Source organism: Solanum dulcamara, chromosome 5, assembly GCF_947179165.1.
Source record: "Solanum dulcamara chromosome 5, daSolDulc1.2, whole genome shotgun sequence".
In the NCBI taxonomy this organism is placed as follows: domain Eukaryota; kingdom Viridiplantae; phylum Streptophyta; class Magnoliopsida; order Solanales; family Solanaceae; genus Solanum; species Solanum dulcamara.
The window spans coordinates 40,403,102-40,423,544 of NC_077241.1; the positions used below are offsets into that span (position 1 = coordinate 40,403,102).

Sequence of the window (20,443 nt, forward strand, 5' to 3'; positions counted from 1 at the left end):
CTCTTATTCCTTATTATTATTATTTTGAGCCCAACTATAAGTCTTACTAGTAATTCACAAAATTAGTTTCCAAAATTTCCAATTTTTTTTTTGCCCTCGGTCTTCCTCCGTATTTCCACACCATTTTTTTTCATGAACATCACACCGGTACTAATTGAAATAAATAAAATAATCCAAAAATATTTTTTCCTCTTTCCGAATGCGCAAAGGTGCGAGATGTAACATCCTCCCCTCTTTTAGAACATTCGTCCCCGAATGTTAAATTAGCCTTATGGGTTGGATTCTTTATATGGGCGGCACACATAATTAATTACTAATTAATGTAATTAATTAAGAAATTTAAGTTACCTGACGGCATAGGAAACAGGTACAGATATTTCTTCTTCATCTCGCTTTCAGCCTCCCAGGTCATTTCCTCTCGGTTATTGTTCCTCCATAGAACCTTGACAGAGGGTACATCCTTGGTGCGCAATCTTCTCACCTGCCGATCTAAAATGACTACGTGATGTTCTTCATAAGATAGCTCTTCCGTTATCTGTACATCTTCTATAGGAAATATTCTGGAAGGATCACCAACACATTTATGAAGCATAGATACATGAAATACCGGGTGCACTGCCTCCAGATCGGACAGTAAGTCTAGCTCATAGGCGACTTCGCCTATCCTCCGGGTGATCTGATAAGGTCCGATATACCGCGGACTAAGCTTACCCTTTTTGCCAAACCTCATCACACCCTTCATGGGAGACACCTTCAGAAATACCCAATCGCCAATCTGAAACTCTAGTGGTTGACGTTGCTTATCTGCATATAATTTTTGTCGACTCTGGGTAGCCAATAATCGCTCCCGAATAAGCTTTACCTTATCAACTGCTTGCTGTACCACATCTGGCCCAATTAATTTAGTCTCGCCCACATCAAACCAACCAATCGGGGATCTGCACTTCCTACCATATAGGGCTTCATACGGAGCCATCTAAATGCTAGAATGGTAGCTATTATTATAAGCAAATTCAATAAGTGGCAAATGATCATCCCAGCTACCTTTGAAATCAATTACACAGGCCTGCAACATATCTTCCAGCGTCTGAATAGTGCGCTTGGCCTATCCATCGGATTGAGGATGAAATACGGTGCTAAGACTCACCTGAGTCCCTAATCCTTCCTGGAACGATCTCCAGAAGTTAACCGTAAATTGGGCACCTCTGTCAGTTATAATAGATACAGGAACTCCATGGAGCCTTACTATCTCCTTAATATATAATCTAGCATAATCCCCAGCCGAATACGTAGTCCGAACAGGAAGAAAATGGGCTGATTTTGTTAATCTATCAACAATAACCCAAATAGAATCATATCTGCGTAGAGTGCGTGGTAATCGTGTAACAAAATCCATATTAATTCTTTCCCACTTCAAAGCGGGAATTTCCATTTGCTATAGTAATCCAGCGGGCTTTTGATGCTCGATCTTGACTTGCTGACAGTTAGAACACTGACCAACAAACTCTGCAATGTCTCTTTTCATCCCGTCCCACCAATATAAACATTTGAGATCATGATACATTTTTGTGGATCCAGGATGAATAGAATATCGGGCATTATGTGCCTCGCCCATAATTTGCTGCCGCAGCCCTGCAACGTCAGGTACACATATCCTGCCTTCACATAATAATACCCCATCAGACAAAATTTTGAACTGAGTCCTTTCTTTGTTAAAAGCCACATTTTTGTACTGTAACAAATTGGGATCCTCGAACTGCCGCCGTTTTACCTCTTCCATAAGTGATGATTCAACAATATCTCAGATAGAAATCCCGGTATCTCCAGAATCGGCCAAACGAACTCCAAGGCTGGCTAACTGATTAATCTCACGAACCAATTCTTTCTTTTCTGGTGGCACGTCGGTTAAACTGCTCATAGACTTGCGGCTAAGTGCATCAGCTACCACATTGGCTTTCCCTGGATGATACAAAATATCGACATCATAATCTTTCAATAATTCAAGCCATCTTCTCTGCTGCAAATTTAGCTCTTTTTGCTTAAAAATATATTGGAGGCTCTTGTGGTCCATATAAATATCAACGTGGACCCCATATAAATAATGCCGCCACATCTTCAAGGCATGAATCACCGCGGCTAATTCTAAATCATGAGTGGGATAATTTCTCTCGTGCGGTCTAAGCTGTCGGGAAGCATAAGCTATGACTCGATCGTGCTGCATTAACACGCAACCTATCCCAATACCCAAAGCATCACAATAAATGACATACCCCTCTGACCCCTCTGGAAGAGCTAAAACTGGAGCTGTAATCAACTTTTCCTTCAGCAATCGAAAACTGCATTCACAAGCATCAGTCCAATGAAATTTTGCTGCCTTCTGAGTTAGCTTTGTTAAGGGTGTCGCAATAGAAGCAAAATTTTCTACAAATCTTCTATAATACCCAGCTAACCCCAGAAAACTGCGTACCTCTGTCGGTGTGGTAGGCCTGGGCCAATTTTGTACAGCCTCAATCTTTTATGTATCGACCCGAATGCCATCTGCTCCAACAATATGCCCTAGGAATGCCACGGAGGTTAACCAGAATTCACATTTAGAGAATTTAGCATATAATTTTTGTTGTCAAAGTATGCTGAGTACTGTTCTCAGATGATCGGAATGTGCTTCTGCTGATCATGAGTAAACTAAAATATCATCAATAAATATAATCACGAACATATCAAGGTACAGCCGAAATACCCGATTCATCAAGTCCATAAACACCGCTGGAGCATTAGTTAGCCCAAAAGACATCACCCTGAATTCATAATGCCCATATCGGGTCCTGAAAGCAGTCTTTGGAATATCTGCCTCTCGTACCCGTACCTGATGGTAGCCCGAACGTAAATCAATCTTTGAAAAATATTTGGAACCCAGCAACTGATCAAATAAATCGTCAATCCGGGGGAGGGGGTATTTATTTTTTATGGTCACCTTATTTAATTATCTGTAGTCAATACACATCCGCAGTGACCCATCTTTCTTCCTTACAAATAATACCGGCGCTCCCCAGGGCGATGTGCTGGGCCTAATGAAGCCTTTGTCTAATAAGTCTTTCAGTTGCTCTTTCAATTCTTTTAATTCCCTCGGCGCCATTCTATACGGAGGGATGGATATAGGTTGAGTAGCCGATAGTAAATCTATCATGAACTCTACCTCCCGTTCAGGGGGAAGGCCTGGAAGCTCTTCCGGAAATACATCTGGGAATTCATTGACTACCGGAACTGATTGGAGAACAGGTGTCTCGGCCTTAGTATCATATACCCGAACCAAATGATAAATATAGCCTTTTTGAATCATCTTTTTCGCCTTGAGGTATGAAATAAACTTACCCCTTGGTGATGCTGTACTTCCTGCCCATTCTACCACTGGTTCTCCTGGAAATTGAAACCGAACTACCTTTTTCCGGCAGTCGACATTAGCATAACAGGAAGCTAACCAGTCCATCCCCATAATAACATCAAATTCGATCATATCTAATTCCACCAAATCAGCTTTAGTACAACAATCACATATAATCACAGAACAATCCTTATATGCCTGCCTAGCTATAATAAAATCCCCAACTGGTGTAGCTACCTCAAATGGCTCTATAGGTTTGGGAGTTATTCCAATTTTACTAGCAACGAGCGAAGAGATATATGATAAAGTAGATCCGGGATCAATCAATGCATATACAGATCGAGAGAAAACCAATAATGTACCCTTGACAATATTTGGCGACGCCTCCTGATCCTAGCGGCTAGCCAATGCATATATGCGTTTCGAAGGACCGCTAGAATCAGAAACCCCACCACAACTTCGACTACGACCCGCCAGTGATGGCATACCTCATCCCGCAGAACGTACAGCTGGAGGGGTAGACGATTAACCAGCAACTGATCCTGTCGGCTGAACTACGCCAGCTGCACCACTCACCAACGGACAATCTCGCATGATATGGCCTTGACGGCCGCAAGAAAAGCAGGCTTCTGTAGCTCGGTAGCACTCCCCGGGATGTGATCTCCCATAATAAGAACACCGAGGCATAGGGGGCCTGGACTGACCAGAACCTCTGCTCGTCTGTGGACCTGATGCTCTGGAACTCTGGCCGGCCCCAGACGGCCCTGCACCATCAAGTCGTCTAACGGCGGACTACGTACTCCGACTTAACAGAGGAAGATATCTACCGGACTGCTGCTGAGGCTGCCCGCCTTGAAAATCTCTGGAATACCCCACTAATCTGGACCTCTTAGGCGGCCTCCTGTCACGATCTCTACCAGAATAATCTCCCCTGTCCCGGTCCTCCATTCCCTGCGCATAGGCCTGTAGTCGGCCAATATCCATGCCGACCTGAGATGCCATCGCCATACAACTGTCAACCAAATAACGATCTAACCCTATCACGTACCGATGCATCCTGTCCTCCATATGAGCTACAATAGTAGGTGCATATCGAGCCAGAGAATCAAACTCCAAGCTGTACTCTCGAACACTCCTGCCTCGCTGCCTCAGCTGTAAAAATCTATCAACTCTCGCCCGCCGTAGCTCCGGGGGCAATAAATGGCTAAGGAAGGCAGCTGCAAACTCATCTCATACCGCTGGGGGAGCACTCTCGCCCCTGGACAGCTCCGAGGACTCATACCAGTTAATCGCAATATGCCGTAACCTGTGTGAAGCTAACTCAACAGACTCAGTCTCAGAAGCCCTGACCAGTCTCAATGAGTGCTGCATCTGCCGAATAAAATCTTGGGGGTCCTCCTCGGGCTTAGACCCGAAAAACTCTGGAGGATTACATGTTAGGAAATCGCGGACCCTCAAACTATCACGTCTGTCATCATCATCACCTCTCTACCCACGTCCGTGAGCCTGACCCGCTACTATCGTCGTCAGCAACTGCACAGCCTCCTTCAGCATCCTATCCTCCGCCCCAGGCTGAGGAGTTGGAGGCTCGGGCGCTGGAGCCTCTGGAGCTAATGGGGGAGCTGCTCCAGGCTCCTCCGGTGGTGGTGTAGCAGACCCTTCTGACTGGGGCATAACATTTGGCATAGTCTGAGCACGAGCCCGGGTAGCTCTCGGCCTTCGACTCGTCCATCCAACCACTGCTTTGCCCTTCTGGGCCGCCATTGCATTCTTTGGAGGCATCACTGAAAAATACAACAGCCGATTAGAAAAGGAATTCATCCTAATAGCATAGCTCTCACGCATGATCTAAGATTCAAAGAAAAGTAACACCCTAAATGTCCTGCAGCCTCCTATTTATAGATGTGGTGCACAATACACCGATAAACAGGACTCTACGAGACATGGCCTGTAGACACTCCGAGGACAAACCGCTCTGATACCACTTTTGTCATGACCCAGCCCCGTGGGCCGCGACTGGTGCCCTATTAGGACACCCAAACGAACTTACATACCAAATTATCATATTACAAAATAATTCCAATTTAATATTAGTCTCAATCAGAATAACAGGCTATCCTTAATTTCAGTAGCCGCGTGTGCAGAAAATAATTTATCAAACCAAAAAGGGGCAACGAAGGGTGCATCACCGGATACGTATATATATACAAACATATGGGCCGTTTTGGCCATTATAACAAAAGGGGCCGCATTAAGATACAAATCATACGCGAACGAACATACACGACCCATGACCCACACCTATGTCTACAGGCCTCTACCAAAGCATAACGAAAACATATGACGGGATAAGACCCCGCCATACCCAAATATTCAAATACATAAGAGTGTGTACATCAGAAAGGCATATACCAAAATGCGGCTCCGAGTCAATAGAGCACTCTGTAGTAGAAGAAGGTATGCAGCCTACGCCGATGGATCCAGAACGTCTATACCTGCAGGCATGTAACGCAGCCCCCGAAGAAAGGGGGTCAGTACGAAATATGTACTGAATATGTAAAGCACACGTGTAAGGAATATAAATCATAACTGAAAGGGAGGGTACACAGAGCACATACCAAACCAGAACATCAAAATCTGTACTGAAAACATATGTACATAATGCAAGTAAAATCATGCATAAGGCATAAGAACGTGGTCACCACCCTGACACTGGTGCCACAACACATCATACTCCAGAAGGTTTCGAATCTCCGTACCAACCCCAAACATATCGTATCATCACAGCATGCCATATCATCAGAACATATCATATGCCATGTCACATCATGTCACCATAGACGGTACTCGGCCCTATGGTGAGGTGTCGGGACCCGTAACACATCATACTGCCGAGTATATTATAGGGCGCACGATTACAAAGCCGGCCCAGGTTCCGGCGAATGATATCATAGTAATATGCACGAGCGGAGTAGTGAGAAACTAATGCAGCACATATATATATCAAACATTTCTGAAATTATGTTTACAGTCCCAAAACGGGTATTAGAACATAAGGGGACGATCAGGATATTATTATTTTATTCTTAGTTTTTGTAGGAAAACTCATGGGCAAAAGTTATCCTTTTATGTTATATCAGAATAAACTAGATAGGAGAACTAGGTGAATTTCGGAGCTAGTGGGCCCACCTTTGGCCAAGCCGAGGTGGCGTACATAAATTTCAAACATTTGGCCCTACGGAGTCATCTATCAAGGTTGTAGGATGATGCGGTCATATAAGTAGAAGTTACGGATATTTGCATGTTTCTTTTCAACATATATGAATTTTTAATTTAATTTCACTGAATGGATTTCTAGGAAATTTAAGCTTGGATTCTCATGAGTAGAGTTTTTCCCGAGACTCAAATTACAACCTACTACACTTAGGATATGCCAAAACAAGAAAAAGAGGAACTTTACATACCTTATCCGCTTCTTACGCTCACTCAAATTCAAATCCCGTTTCTTCCAAAATCTACAAATGGTCACAATTACCAATTGTAAATTATAAGCCTTTAAGAGTTCAATTTTTTTTTTCTTTACTTGCCTACAAAAATTTGGGCAGCACCTCCCCTATAAATTCAACATCCCCGATAATTTAACTCAGCTAGAATATCAACAACAACACCCACAAGCATACCAACAATATCAACAATTACTACAAAGCACAATTTACACTAAAAATCTTTCTTCTTCTTCTCTTTTGTCACATAAGGCCACAAGTTCTATTTCACCTCACCTTCAAACTAATATCAACATTTCATATTCATTTACTAGCTCAAGACCACGTAATCATAATTCGAAAGAAGTTAACATTATGCCATACAATATGTAAGAATTCCACCAAAACCATAATCCACCCAAAACTTCTACGAATGTAACGAAACTACCAAATTGCATTGTCTCCCTCCAAATTCATTAAGAATAACAATAATCCACATACTAGAATTCTATTTCTATAATTACACAAAAACTATACTAAAATCACATAATTCTCTATAACAACTTATAACCAATTTCAATGCAATCTCGAATCATTAAACTTTTAGTTACACCATAATCGCCATAACGACACCACTAACAAGCTAAATAAAGTTCAATTCCTCTTCTCCAAACCATCACACCACATGACCACACACACCCACTTGCACACCCACATGGTCACACACCCACATACATCATAATTACATGATTTTCACTTAATTCCACTAGCTACAACACATAGACTTCTTCCATAACATAAAAAGATAGAGTTCTTACCTTTTCTTCAATTTTCGACTTGCCACAAATGAAATTTTCTCGCTCAATTAATTATACTACGTTGAAGAGGGCCTCGAACTTGACAAGAATTCAAGAAGACAAGATTTTTGGATCAAAGTTGAAAAACTTGGAATTTTTTCCCTTTTCTTCCTCTAGTATCGGTCTCTTTTTCTCTTGGAAGATGACTTAGCTCTCTTTGGAAGTCTTGAAACTTCTAGAGACACATATACTAAATAGATGATGGGCCAATATAATTAATGAACTAAATTTTCAAGGCTTGGGCCATATCATGTATTGGGCCCTAATTTCTCTTATTCCTTATTATTATTATTTTGAGCCCAACTATAAGTCTTACTAGTAATTCACAAAATTAGTTTCCAAAATTTCCAATTTTTTTTTTGCCCTCGGTCTTCCTCCGTATTTCCACACCATTCTTTTTTCATGAACATCACACCGGTACTAATTGAAATAAATAAAATAATTCACAACCTCATTCTTTGCAAGCCAAAAATATTTTTTCCTCTTTCCGAATGCGCAAAGGTGCGAGATGTAACAGCAACCTACTTGGACAACGTAGTTTGGGACTTTAGGTTGGTACTAGGATTCTCTTGGGTAACTAACTGCATTACTAGATCGAACCCCACCAAGAAATCCACTCAATGCTTAGTCAATATCCCAACAAAATTCATTAAAACATGATCATAAATATTATAGGGGAAGATAGTAACTACCTTTCAATCTATCTTAATAAAACATATTAGGAGTAGCTCATTAACTTTAGTGATTCATCTGAATCCATAACTTCAATGGGAATTGTCCTTATCACCATTTTAGTATGATTGTATGAGAATTGTACTTAACATACCATAATAACTATTTTGGATCATAATTGATCATCATCATAACTTTCATCATTAAATCATAATCTCAACTTCATTGATGACAACTTTGTTTGAAAATCATTGAACTCATAATCAACTCATGAAAATCATCTTTAACTCATAATCATAATTTGAAATAGCTTTATGAACGGGAATTCATAATTCAACTTAAAAATATGCAATTCATGTAGAAACATGCTTGGAATAGTCATTGATAACAATTCAAAACGAAATTGAAAAAGCCCAATGCAATTCATCAAAACTAGGGTTCATAAATAATTTGAAATTGAAGAATAACTTTGAGGAAACCTTAGGACTCCTTGGGTGAAAGGGACCTATGGATCAGTCTCCACATACCTTGTTAAAATATATTCAAAATTGAAGAAGAACCTTTGAAGAACTTGAAACCCAAGCTTGGAATTTGAAGGAGAGCTTGAGAGAACCCTTTGGTCTTGCCTTAGGAGAATTTTTGAAGAATGATTTAGAATAGAGGGAATTTTGAAAAATTGAACTTATATAAACTTAGAACTTGGCCATAAAAATAACTAGGTTCATTAAACCAAACTTTGGGAAAAGACATAATTGCCTTTTACTAAAACTTAAATTCGAACCTACGAAGTGACTCTACGAGTTGTAGGAAAAATGAGGAGTCATCTTGACGACTCATCCGGAATGTTTTAGAAACACCTTGAAAATCTAGTCTCTGATGTTTTGTTATGACTCACCTCTATGAGTTGTCAAAGCTTCTATGATTCGTCCTGTCAAGTCGTAGACTTGATCCTGAGAAATTTTGCAACTAAGGCTTTTATGGTTTGGTTACGACTCATTGTTATGACTCGTAGTCTTCATTGCGATTCATGAATGTCAGTTGTCCTACAGGTTTGGAAACCTGGAAGCTATTGAGCCTCTAAAGCTTTTCAATGAGTCATTCTTATGACTTGTCAATAGGATGATGACTCGTCTTGCTGAGTCGTAGGGATACTCCTAAGCAAGGTCCTAAACAGGCTCTGAGGCTCACTCTACGACTCACTCTTACGAGTCGTAGAAGGCTCTACGAATCGTAGAGTGACTCATGAGGTTAGTCCAAAATTTATAATTTTCTCCTTGGTTCCAACTTTCCATGTTCTGGGGTCTTACATCTTTGTCCCTCTTAGTTTGACCTTTTTTGCCTTTTGATAAACTAGAGGTGATAAACCTGCTTCTTGACAAATCTTTGCTTCAATTTGATCACTCTCATCCCCCTCATTGTCTTCTTTTATCTCTGCCTCATTATATATAATCTGACTACCTACCACCTTGTTATTAAAAGATTGACGAGGTACCAATGCATGTTGTTTGTCCATTGGTTCTAATTTCAAACCACCATTACTAGGTATTAATGTTGTGTTCACAGACTTCTGCATAAGTGATGTCTCCTGATTTGCTATTGTTTCAGGTGGAAACCTAGCCTCACAATCTTAAGGGGTATCTGGTAGGTAGCTTCTACTATTTTTTTCACCATTCATAGATCCTATACATGTGCCTCATAATATGTTGCTACCAACAAGGCATCATAAATTACCTCCTTCTCAATTGGTATACTATTTGTATTTAACTGTGATATCTCAACTTCACCATTATCTCTATTTATAGACTCCTCCATTTATTTCAACTATGATTTCTCTCCAATTAGTGCAGGTGTTGTTGTCGCATTCCTTTCTCCCTCTTGTTGTTGTGAATTGTTGCCACTCAGATTTCCACTCACTTCACTTCCCATCCCCTTATGATTCACAAATGCTTGATTGATCCATTCTTTGGTAGAGGTATGATGTTGATCTATCTTGCCAATAGCTTGCTTCTTAGGACTCACCTTCTTAGCACTGCCTTCATCACCAACACTAGGCTCCTCTACTCCCCCCTCCTCAGACTTCTTAGAAAGAGCAACAACCACATTACTGGTATTTATTTCTTGACTAGGCTCTGATCTCCATAGCTATAATTTTTGAAGTCAGATGTTAATTGTACTTTATTGAGATAATTTTATTTAATAATTTTCATACTTTACAATATTTGCTAAAATAATTGCATTCTACATGTAGATTGTACATCCGTGGATACTTTCTACTGAAAGTGAGAGCAAATAAACGTTTTGATTGGATTTGTACCTTTGGAAGTCAAGAAACAAGAAACTAAAAGTTGAAAAATTAGTGAAAGATTTGATCGGAGTGAGAACCATTAAAAGTGATTTCGTTGGAGTTGATGATGAATTCAATGATTCAAAAGTTGTTGATGATGTTCTGACAGATGTTATGGGTGTTGGTGGTACCGATGCTGGTGCCGATGGAAGATGAGGATCTTCTCTAATTGTGAATAATGATTTTGATGATCTTTGTGGTGGTAGTGGAATAGGAGAATCTTCTCTAGTTGTCGGTAGTGATACTGGTGGTGTTGGCAGAGGAGATACTCAAACTCCATTCACAATGAATAAATCTTTTAATATTGATGCACCTAAAGTGACTTGTTCTTCTTGTGAATGTGTAAAAGGCTGAGAGGAATGAATTATTGGTTACAAAGGTGGAGCCTTTAGAGCAAGTCGTCAATACTATAATGTCTAAGAGAGATATCATTCCATCATCAAATATCTCGTTGCCATATATTTTTTTCAACTCTAAAAGAGGAAAAGAGAAATTTCAAATATATTAAAAACTGCCAAGAAAAAACTAATGGAGTCTACGAAGAATCAATAATTTGTAGATGGTGCACTGGAGATGGAGGTTGATGGTGGTGTTGAGAAGAATTTGGTGCCCTAATTGAATCAAAAATAATATATTTTAATTGTATTTTGTGATTAGTTTATTGAATGTTTGAATTAGTTAGAATTATTTAAATGCTAATTTTTGTATTGAATATTACAATTTGTTTCAAATTATAATTGGTGTTTATTATTTTTCACTTGTTAAATTTTGTTGTGGTAGCTATTGAATCATAGAAATTGTTGAAACTCTTCTGGCAATTATTGTTATATACATCAACAAGTTAGGTACTTGCTGGAATTGTTCTAGCAATTATTATAAAATACAACATCAAGTTAATTATTAGCTTAATTTTATTTAACAATAAATGTAAAATGCCTCAACAAGTTAGATATTTGCTGAAATATTTTTAGCAATTATTGTAAAATACATCAGCAAGTGTGATGGATCGCCTGACTTCTAAAAGTAGTCCTAACTCTCCTAAAAATCATATCTAATGATAAGTGGGGTGTTGTTAGTCCAATTTAAGACCAAAAAATAAATTTAGTAAATATTGTAATTGAATATGTCGTAGTAAGTTAGCTAGTTGCCAAAAGTGTTGTAGCACTGAATTATAACAATTGTTGAAACTCTTTTGGCAATTGTTGTAACATACATCAACAAATAATTGTTGTAAAGTGTATCAACAAGTTAGCTAGTTGTTGAAAGTGTTACAACAATTGTTGTAAAATGTATAAACAAGTTAGCTACTTGTTGGGACTCTTCTAGCAATTGTTGAAACTATTCATAACACGTTAGTGAGTTACAGTGAATTATCTAGTAGTTGCTGAAAATTGCTATAGCAAGTTAGTTAGTTGCCATAGTAAATAAATTATTAGCTAGATGGATCAATCACACCTAGTGATAAATAAGGTAGTGTTAATCTAATTTAAGAGTAAAAATACTTTCAATAATGATCTTATACGTTGAGCTAGTAATTACACAAATAATGTATGATCAATTGGAAAACTGCACACGTAAGTCGATATTACTATAGTAAATTGATTATTAGTTCAACGAGTCAATCATACCTAATGATAATAGGGCGGTGTTAATTTAATTCAAGATTAAAAATTAGATTCAATAGTGACATTATATATTGAGATAGTTATTAGACAAGTAATGTGTGATCAATTGAGCAATTGCACATGTAAATCGATTTTGATTGAGTAAATTGACTATTAGTTGATTGAATCAATCATATTTATTGATAAATACAGTGATGTTAGACCAATTTTAAGCTACAAGTTAGATTTAATAGAGATTTAGTAGCTAGTTGCTGAAAGTGTTATAGCAATTACTATAAATACATAAGTGAATTAGCTACTTGATAGGACTCTTCTAGCAGTTGGTGTAAAATACATCCGCAAGTTAGTTATTTGCTGAATTTTATTTAGCAATTTAGTGAGGTGTTGCAATTTTTGTTGCAGTTACTATTTTTTTCTAAAGCAAGTTAGTTAGTTGCTATAGCAAATCACTTATTTGTTAGATGGATCAATCAAATCTAATGATATTAATTTATTTTAAACTAGATTTAGGATGTGACTTTCCTAGCAATTTCTATGATTTTTATAGTGGTTGTTGTAAACTACTGCAATAAATTAGTTCAACTGCTACAACTGTTGTAAACTGCTGCAATAATTTAATATGTAATTTTTTGATAGCAGAAGCATTCAAAAACAGAAGTATCCAAACAACAACAACAATGATAAGTTTAGAATGGAAAATGAAACAAAGTTCACAAATAATAAGTAAAAGTGAGTGCTTTTATGGAGCATTCCTCTCTGAGCATGTAGTACTTTTGTGCCCAATCATTTTGCATATGAAATATTTGTTATTTTTTGCATGAAAATGATTCTCCAATAATTATATTCTTATTTTCCTTTCTTTCCAACTTTCCTGGTTCAACATATGGAAAAAGATTTCCCTCTCTAAACTTTTCATAGGAATTTCCCAAGATCTTTCAAATGAAACAAATTTAATTTCCTCCAAGTATGCAAAAAGATGTCTTTACTTTATAATATGGAGAGGAATATTTATAAATACGTGTCCCATAGTCTTCATCATATTACGAGAAGAGCACTGTTATATCATGTGGACAAGGTATCATGTCAAGATTAAAGACTTCACCAGTATAAAATTTGCAATCTAAATCGACCATTGCAATTGCTTCATGACCAGAATAACATATTTGTAGTTGGCATTTGATGAACTAATAACTTGTTCCCTAAATAATTTTTTTCCAATGACATCTTCTATCGAAGGAAAAAAGATAGTTGGTGCATTGAGAAACTCCATACGTCTTTGATTAAAGAAATTCTGCAAACTTCTTGCTATTTCATCAAATAGAACAGAAATGAAAAATTCTCTTTCATCACAAATAGTGTGTTAATTGACTCAACAATATTTGATGTCATAATATTAAATTTGTAAAAATGAACAGCTAAATTAGTTACTACAAGAAATTTTACGGTTGTTGCAGCAGATTTTGCAATTGTTGCAACAGATGCGACAGTTGTTACAAACTACTGTACCTTAAATATGTCAAGATCTAAAAATATATTTGAAAAATGACAAAAAAGTATCCATCTATGAAATCCAAAATGTTCAACATGTGATGTGGCCCCTGGAACCATATCTCTAATTTAATTGAAGTGATTAGTGAATCCATCTTCACTATATGTTTGTATTTCTTTATAAAAGTGGTAGATGATTTTTTCATTGTGAAAGTTGTTTCAGATATTTTTTATGAAGTGCCACATGCAACAACCATAATCAACTAAAGAATAGACAATTGAAATCATTTTTAATGCCTAGATGTCGATCGGACATTATGCACAATTCAGGGATATCATCAACATATCTTCTTATTTCCTAAAAAAAATACCGATAGGAGGCATCACACTTAGAATCTAGTACACAAAAAGCCACTAAAAATATGGATCTCTCCATCCTGTGCAACAGTAGATGACAACCATCCACTGTACTTATCCTTTAAAAATGTTCCATTGACAACTATGACTCTCTCATATGCCTAAAACTAAGAATCCAAGCTCCTATGGCCATAAAAATACTTTATTATTTTCATCAAGCTTCAATATTGTCTTAGTTTCCGAATTTACTGTGCTAAGCATCTAATGATATACATCAAGGACTGCATATCCATGCTTATGTGTTTCCCTTAGAAAAAACATTACTATCCCGCTTCCCTTCCAAACTTTCCAATACCTGACTTTGTAACCCAATTCCTTATGGATTGAAGTCTTCACATTTTTTGTAGATGGGTCTTTACCCTCAGAAAACTTATCTTTGAAGTAAGCACCTGTCACGACCCAATTTCTTAGGTATGATGACACCTGCTAACACCCACCCGCAGGTAAGCCTAACCCTTAAACCATAGCCTGAAACCAAAGAGTATGGGCTATCAAGCGAAAGATGAATAAATAGGAAGAAAGTAAGTAATAATAAGAAGAAAGAGGATGATTGAAACAATTACAAGAAACCACCCCAAAACCTGCCATTAGTCAATAATTGAGCATCTAAACCAAAATAGAAGTACAAGGCTTTTACAAATACAGTGTGAGTACAGACAGTCTTTGAAAGCAAGTAAACACTAGTCCTCATCTGGCATGGATAGAAATCAGCAACTCCGAATGTCAGGAGCTCACCAAATCTCCAAGTAGAAGCTGTTCCACACTAGTCCAAATCAACATCAATGACCCGTACTATGATCTGCAGGGGGCATAAGTGTAGAATGAGTATCAAAGAATGGTACTCAATAGGCATAGGACAACTGAGCTTCAGAGATAAAGCAAGTATAATTAACATATGAGCAGGTAAATACTGCACAAGTAACTAATCAGGAATTATCACAAGCATGACAGAAACAAAAGGCAAGAAGACTGAAATATAGATAAAGAAATAGAGTCAATGAACACACCTGGAATGCAATCAAACAACCTATCAATGGGAAGAAGGCATCATAAAAGTCTACTAATGAAAGTACAGTGCTAACTAACAACTCTAACCACATTATCACTTCGGAACTATTCTTACTGAGCCTAGTAGGAATTACCAACCATAATCTAACTCAAATTCTACGTAAACCATCTATCAATACAACCAAAGGCACCAGCTACAAGTACAACAAGGGATAAGAGAAAGTATAATCAGTCAATAACCAACCAGACGCCTATACCCTCGAAAGGTACAAATAATGAAAACATACCCCTGTAGCCTCAAAAATTGGGGGACCACTCCATACAAGTATTCTGGTTATATTCCATGCTAATGAATGCAAGTCTATAGTAAAAACTAGTGACATCATCGGTGGGTCACACAGAACAACAACAATAAGTGTATAGACCCACCCCGGCTCCTGGCTTTCAAGGTGGGACCAATGAGACACCCTTATCTAGTTCAGTGGTGCACTAGCTAGAAGGGCCCATATGGGACTTAGAAGTCCGTATACACTGCTTGGATACATAGATATATAGTATCCCTATAGTTGTTAGAGAAGCCAAGCCGATGTAGAAAGGGCGTCGCCGCGCTGAATATCAGTAAACTAATAACCTCAACCATGACCACCCTGAAAAGAGGCCACCCACCCAGCTAGTAAAGTCCCAAGGGAATGGCCCAACTAGCAAGAGTAAACTCGGGGGCATCAGTGAACTAAGAAAGGGCATCGATGCGCCGAATAGCCAAGTAAAACTGAGCGCATCCAGATGTCTCTAATGCCTCAAGTAGAAAAAGGAGCACGTCCCTGAGGCCTCATAAGTTTCCAAAACTAGTGTCCAAGTATCCAAGTATCCAAGTGGTATGACTCCCATTAAAACAAGTTTAAAAGTAGAAAAAGTGTGAGAAATCCTTCTCAAAACAGTAGTGAAAAACTAATGAAATACTAGGATCATACCACAAAATGAGTGAATATGGTCAAACAATGCAAGCATGCCATCACCAGCATCATAACAAGATACACATAGCCATAAAGATATATCAGGTCCTAGTATACAACAATTCAAGGGAATAACCTAGGATCCAATTGTTCTTCAGAGACGACCTCAGGCCTAATAATAGATAATAGATAAGATGGCATCATAAGCCTATTACTAAACAAAAGCGAAATCGAGGCATGGCTTTAAATCATAAAGGGGGAGAAATATCTCTAGGTACGATGCCTTACCCCAAAATAAGCCACCTCAACTCTCAACTAGCACCATTAAGACAAACCTACGGCTTGATGATCCTTAGAGGTCTCAAGCACTAGCATAAATGGGTTATCCTATCCATAATATGCCCTACCAAAGTTATGCCTAGCTATGAGGGTAACAACCACATGATAAGGCGCCTAAGGCTCAAACATAGCCTAAGTCCATCAATATTGATCTTAAAAAGTCTAATAAATGCTATGTCACCACCTCAACCAAGCTTAAAACTTAATCTAATAAATTCATGGGACTATTCCAGCCTAAGGCTTACCCAAGAACAAGAAAACAGGATCGGGTGAGGAGAATGTGAATCTCATCAAATACTCACCTAAGTCACATGTAAAGTATACTACACAATATCTAATAGAGTTCAGTCAAAAGGGGGAGACCGTAGCCTACCTCAAAGCCGATCACGCGCGCTATGAATCCACCACAATAAAGCTCTCATCCTCAAAATTGCCTCCAATCGCCATCACGCAAACAAAATATTAAGGACTTCGTCAATACGATCGTTATGACACTAAAATTATCGAATTCAAAGATGGCCCAATTTCGGAGTCTATAATGGGGAAAGTGGGACTCACATCTGGAATTCCAGAATTGACCACAAAATAGATTCTAAACGTCACCCCGATCTCACAAATCAACATTACAAAACAATTTAGGGTTGGAAAACTATGCAAAACAAGCATACAACGAAAATTCATTAAAATCCAAACTAAAGAAGAAAATAGCAGCTTGTTGATCGTCTAATTCCAAAAACACAAGACCCTTCCAACCCAAAAAAATTACACTCCGATGATTATTGCAAAAAAACCCACAATCTAGCCTAAAAAAACACTCAAATTGGATTTAAATTGACCAAGTTACAACCTCCATAATTTTAATAAAATACAACTCCGAAAATCACTGTAGCAGTGGATAAAAAAGAATTCTTACCTCATACGAAGCTTCTCCTCATGTTTCTGAGCTCACCACCCAATTCCTCACAAAATTCCCATGAAATTGGACATTTGAATAGCCCAATTTGACCTTAAGATGATGGAGAAAACAATGTTTAAAGTTTGGAAGACAAGCTGAATTTATCGGTGTCTTCATTTAAAAGACCATGTCAATGGCCTTCGCAAACGCGGTTGCAGTGCTCCCCAAATGCAGAGGCCAAGAAACTTGACATTCGCGAACGCACCTAGAGGACCACGATCGCAGAGGTAAAGTTCTCACACCTCTATGAATGCGGCCAAGGCCCCGTGAACACGAAGAGCAACTTCCAAAACCTCCGTGAATGTGGCCAAGGGCCTACGATCGCGGAGAGAAAAACTCCTTGCACCAGATATCAGCTAAAAAGCTGATATTTTTCAAATTTGAATATTTTGATGGGGTGCTCGAAACTCATTTGGAATCCCAAGCGTGTAAATGAGATATGCTACCCCACTAAATTTGACAATGTGGACTCAATGACACATTTGAAATTTCTATACGAGGCCCTTACGACTGAAAGTAGGTCCCACACCCAAGGACTATTTTGAGCCAAACTCCACAACGGGCCTCGGAATTATACCGGAAGCCTTAGGAAGCGAACAAAGGATCTTTATAGACCAAACTAGACATTCCGGAACTAACCATGCTGTTAGAATTTTCATCCGAGTACGACTTTCAAGAATATTGAACAAAGTCAACTATTACCCAAATTTCAAAGGAAAAAGCGCCAAATGGTCCTAAACTTGTACCGATCATCCCGGCACTTGTACCGACCATGCTACTAGTCTAATTTGGTCATTCTAGAGCTGATGAAACCGTCAGAATTTCGTTGTGAGGTTGTTTTTCAGAAGTTATGACCGAAGTCAACTTTTTAAGTTATAAAAGATCCAAAATAGGGAAATGGGCATAAAACCTAAACGAAAGACCAGGCGACCAAACTATCAGTGTTGGAAAGTCATAAATGACTTGGGGTCATTGCAGGAAAGATCTCAATACTGAAAATATTAGAGAATGAAGAAAATAACCTGGAGGGTCATTATAACATCCACTACTAAAAGAACTTTAGTAAAGGTATAGTCGGGCTTGGAGGCACAAAAGGATGAGGGAATTAGACCCGTACGCTCTGCCAGACCCTCAAACACCCTCTCGGGTCGAAAGACGCCATCACAAAACTCGGGCTGAGAGAAAAATCCTCAAATTCCCTTCAAACTCCCAAAACTCCTCCAAATCCATTTATGGGCTTCAACTCTCACTCACTTAGACTAAACTTGATCAAAACACCAGGTTTCAACTAAGGTCGACAAAACTAAACAAAAACTACCGATATGAGCAATACAGGACCATGGCAGATGCAACTCATTCCAAAATTCAAGATACTTGTCTTATGCTTCTAAATCCCTTTCTTCAAGCCAATAAGAACGTTCTATCAGTCCTTAGCTATCCTTAGTGCTACCAATACCATTTGAAACTTGCTTACCGAACCACACCGCATAACCTCAGGGAAGTCACATAACTTAACTGGACCTCAAGGAATGATAACACCCAAAATTAGGAAAGTGAGCTTGGGAAAAGCTCAAAATTCCAATATGAACTTTCAAATAAAAAAAAAACAATGAAAATTCACCTTCTGAAACTGAACACTTCACTCAAAAAGACCAAGTTACCCCGCAAAGTACAAGGCAAAACTGTATCTAGCTCCTCCGACTTACTCCTATCATAGGCACCTCCGAAACACTTGTACTAGGTTCCCACAAACCACAATGCCTTCTCAAATTTCAGAAAAAAATCCTAGTCCAAGGGTACCAAATCGGTAGCTGACATGCAAATATGGAAAACCGATCGGTAATGGTCCAAGGTAATCTACCCCCACTCACAACCATTGTAATCTATCGAATATGCCAAAATCAAGCCTTCCATCCTAAACTAATTCAAAGTTCCCACATGACATGCATTACGTCGACCCCATTCTATTGATGAGGTTTCTAACCAACTCTCCAACTTCCAACATAGGCTATATCTGAAACAACCAATGAATACCACTACTCCAACTCTGACTGACCAACAAAGCCTCGGGAGTTACCAACCCCACCACGAAGAACTAAGAAAAGCAGTAATAAGACCCAATGAGAGGTCACCCATCCTATATTCTCAACAAACCATAACTGGCACCAAAACTTTTAAAGATATAGCTCCCAAAAAATTGAACGAACAGACCACAATGTGTAATTGAGAATAAGACTGAGGCAAATGGGAAGAGACAACTAACTAGGATTACCACAAAGGATCCAACCTGGTAGGGTAACAGAGAAAACCTCAACCGATAACCTAGAACCCAACTAGCCAATACCTAGCAATGAAGATAGCCATCTAGGCCAAGAAGGTAGAACGCCAGAGAGAATACTAACCACAACAACTCTAACTGTGTAAAAAGGATATGAGGAGCTATTCGACCACTAGCCACTGGGCAACACCCAACTAGGGCGACCCTTAATTCCAACTAGATCTTTTAGTATCAAAAATCCCAAAACTAACACAGCTGGTCTAGACACCTATCCAATCAGGGTCGGCACCATATCAAAATTAATGGTAGGAGAGATGAAAATAAAGGCTAACTAACCTAGACATAACTCAAAACAATATCACCCAGGCAAGGCACAGAGAGTTGCTCAACCGTCACTGCACCAACAGAAGATCTACTTAGTCCATCCACTACTATAAGAAATCAACTACGGGGCTGAAACACACACACACATAAATCCAGATGAGGCAACCACAAAAGTCAGGAGATAACTAACTAGACAAATAGACAAATATGGGGGTAAAAACCCTAAAATCACATCAAATGAATAATATAAAGCAAAATAAGGAAATTAAGCGGATATCACTAATACCTAGATCCTTCGCCTCTGACCAACTCATGGAAGCAT

The 20,443-nt window shown here is 38.6% G+C and overlaps 1 protein-coding gene and 1 long non-coding RNA gene across 2 annotated transcripts; both read right to left on the minus strand.

Annotated features, from left to right (window-relative positions):
• Positions 1-313: 313 nt before the first annotated feature.
• Positions 314-1,780, minus strand: LOC129890554 (uncharacterized). Its single transcript, XM_055966088.1, has 3 exons — positions 1,612-1,780; positions 1,148-1,314; positions 314-976 (listed from the first exon to the last, which is right to left on the minus strand). Exons 1-3 carry the CDS (start codon positions 1,778-1,780, stop codon positions 314-316), a joined length of 999 nt encoding a protein of 332 aa, XP_055822063.1.
• Positions 1,781-5,791: 4,011 nt separating this feature from the next.
• LOC129888282 (uncharacterized) lies at positions 5,792-7,853 on the minus strand. Its single transcript, XR_008766612.1, has 3 exons — positions 7,680-7,853; positions 6,844-6,894; positions 5,792-5,874 (listed from the first exon to the last, which is right to left on the minus strand). It is a non-coding gene; the product is annotated as an uncharacterized LOC129888282 (long non-coding RNA).
• Positions 7,854-20,443: the final 12,590 nt, after the last annotated feature.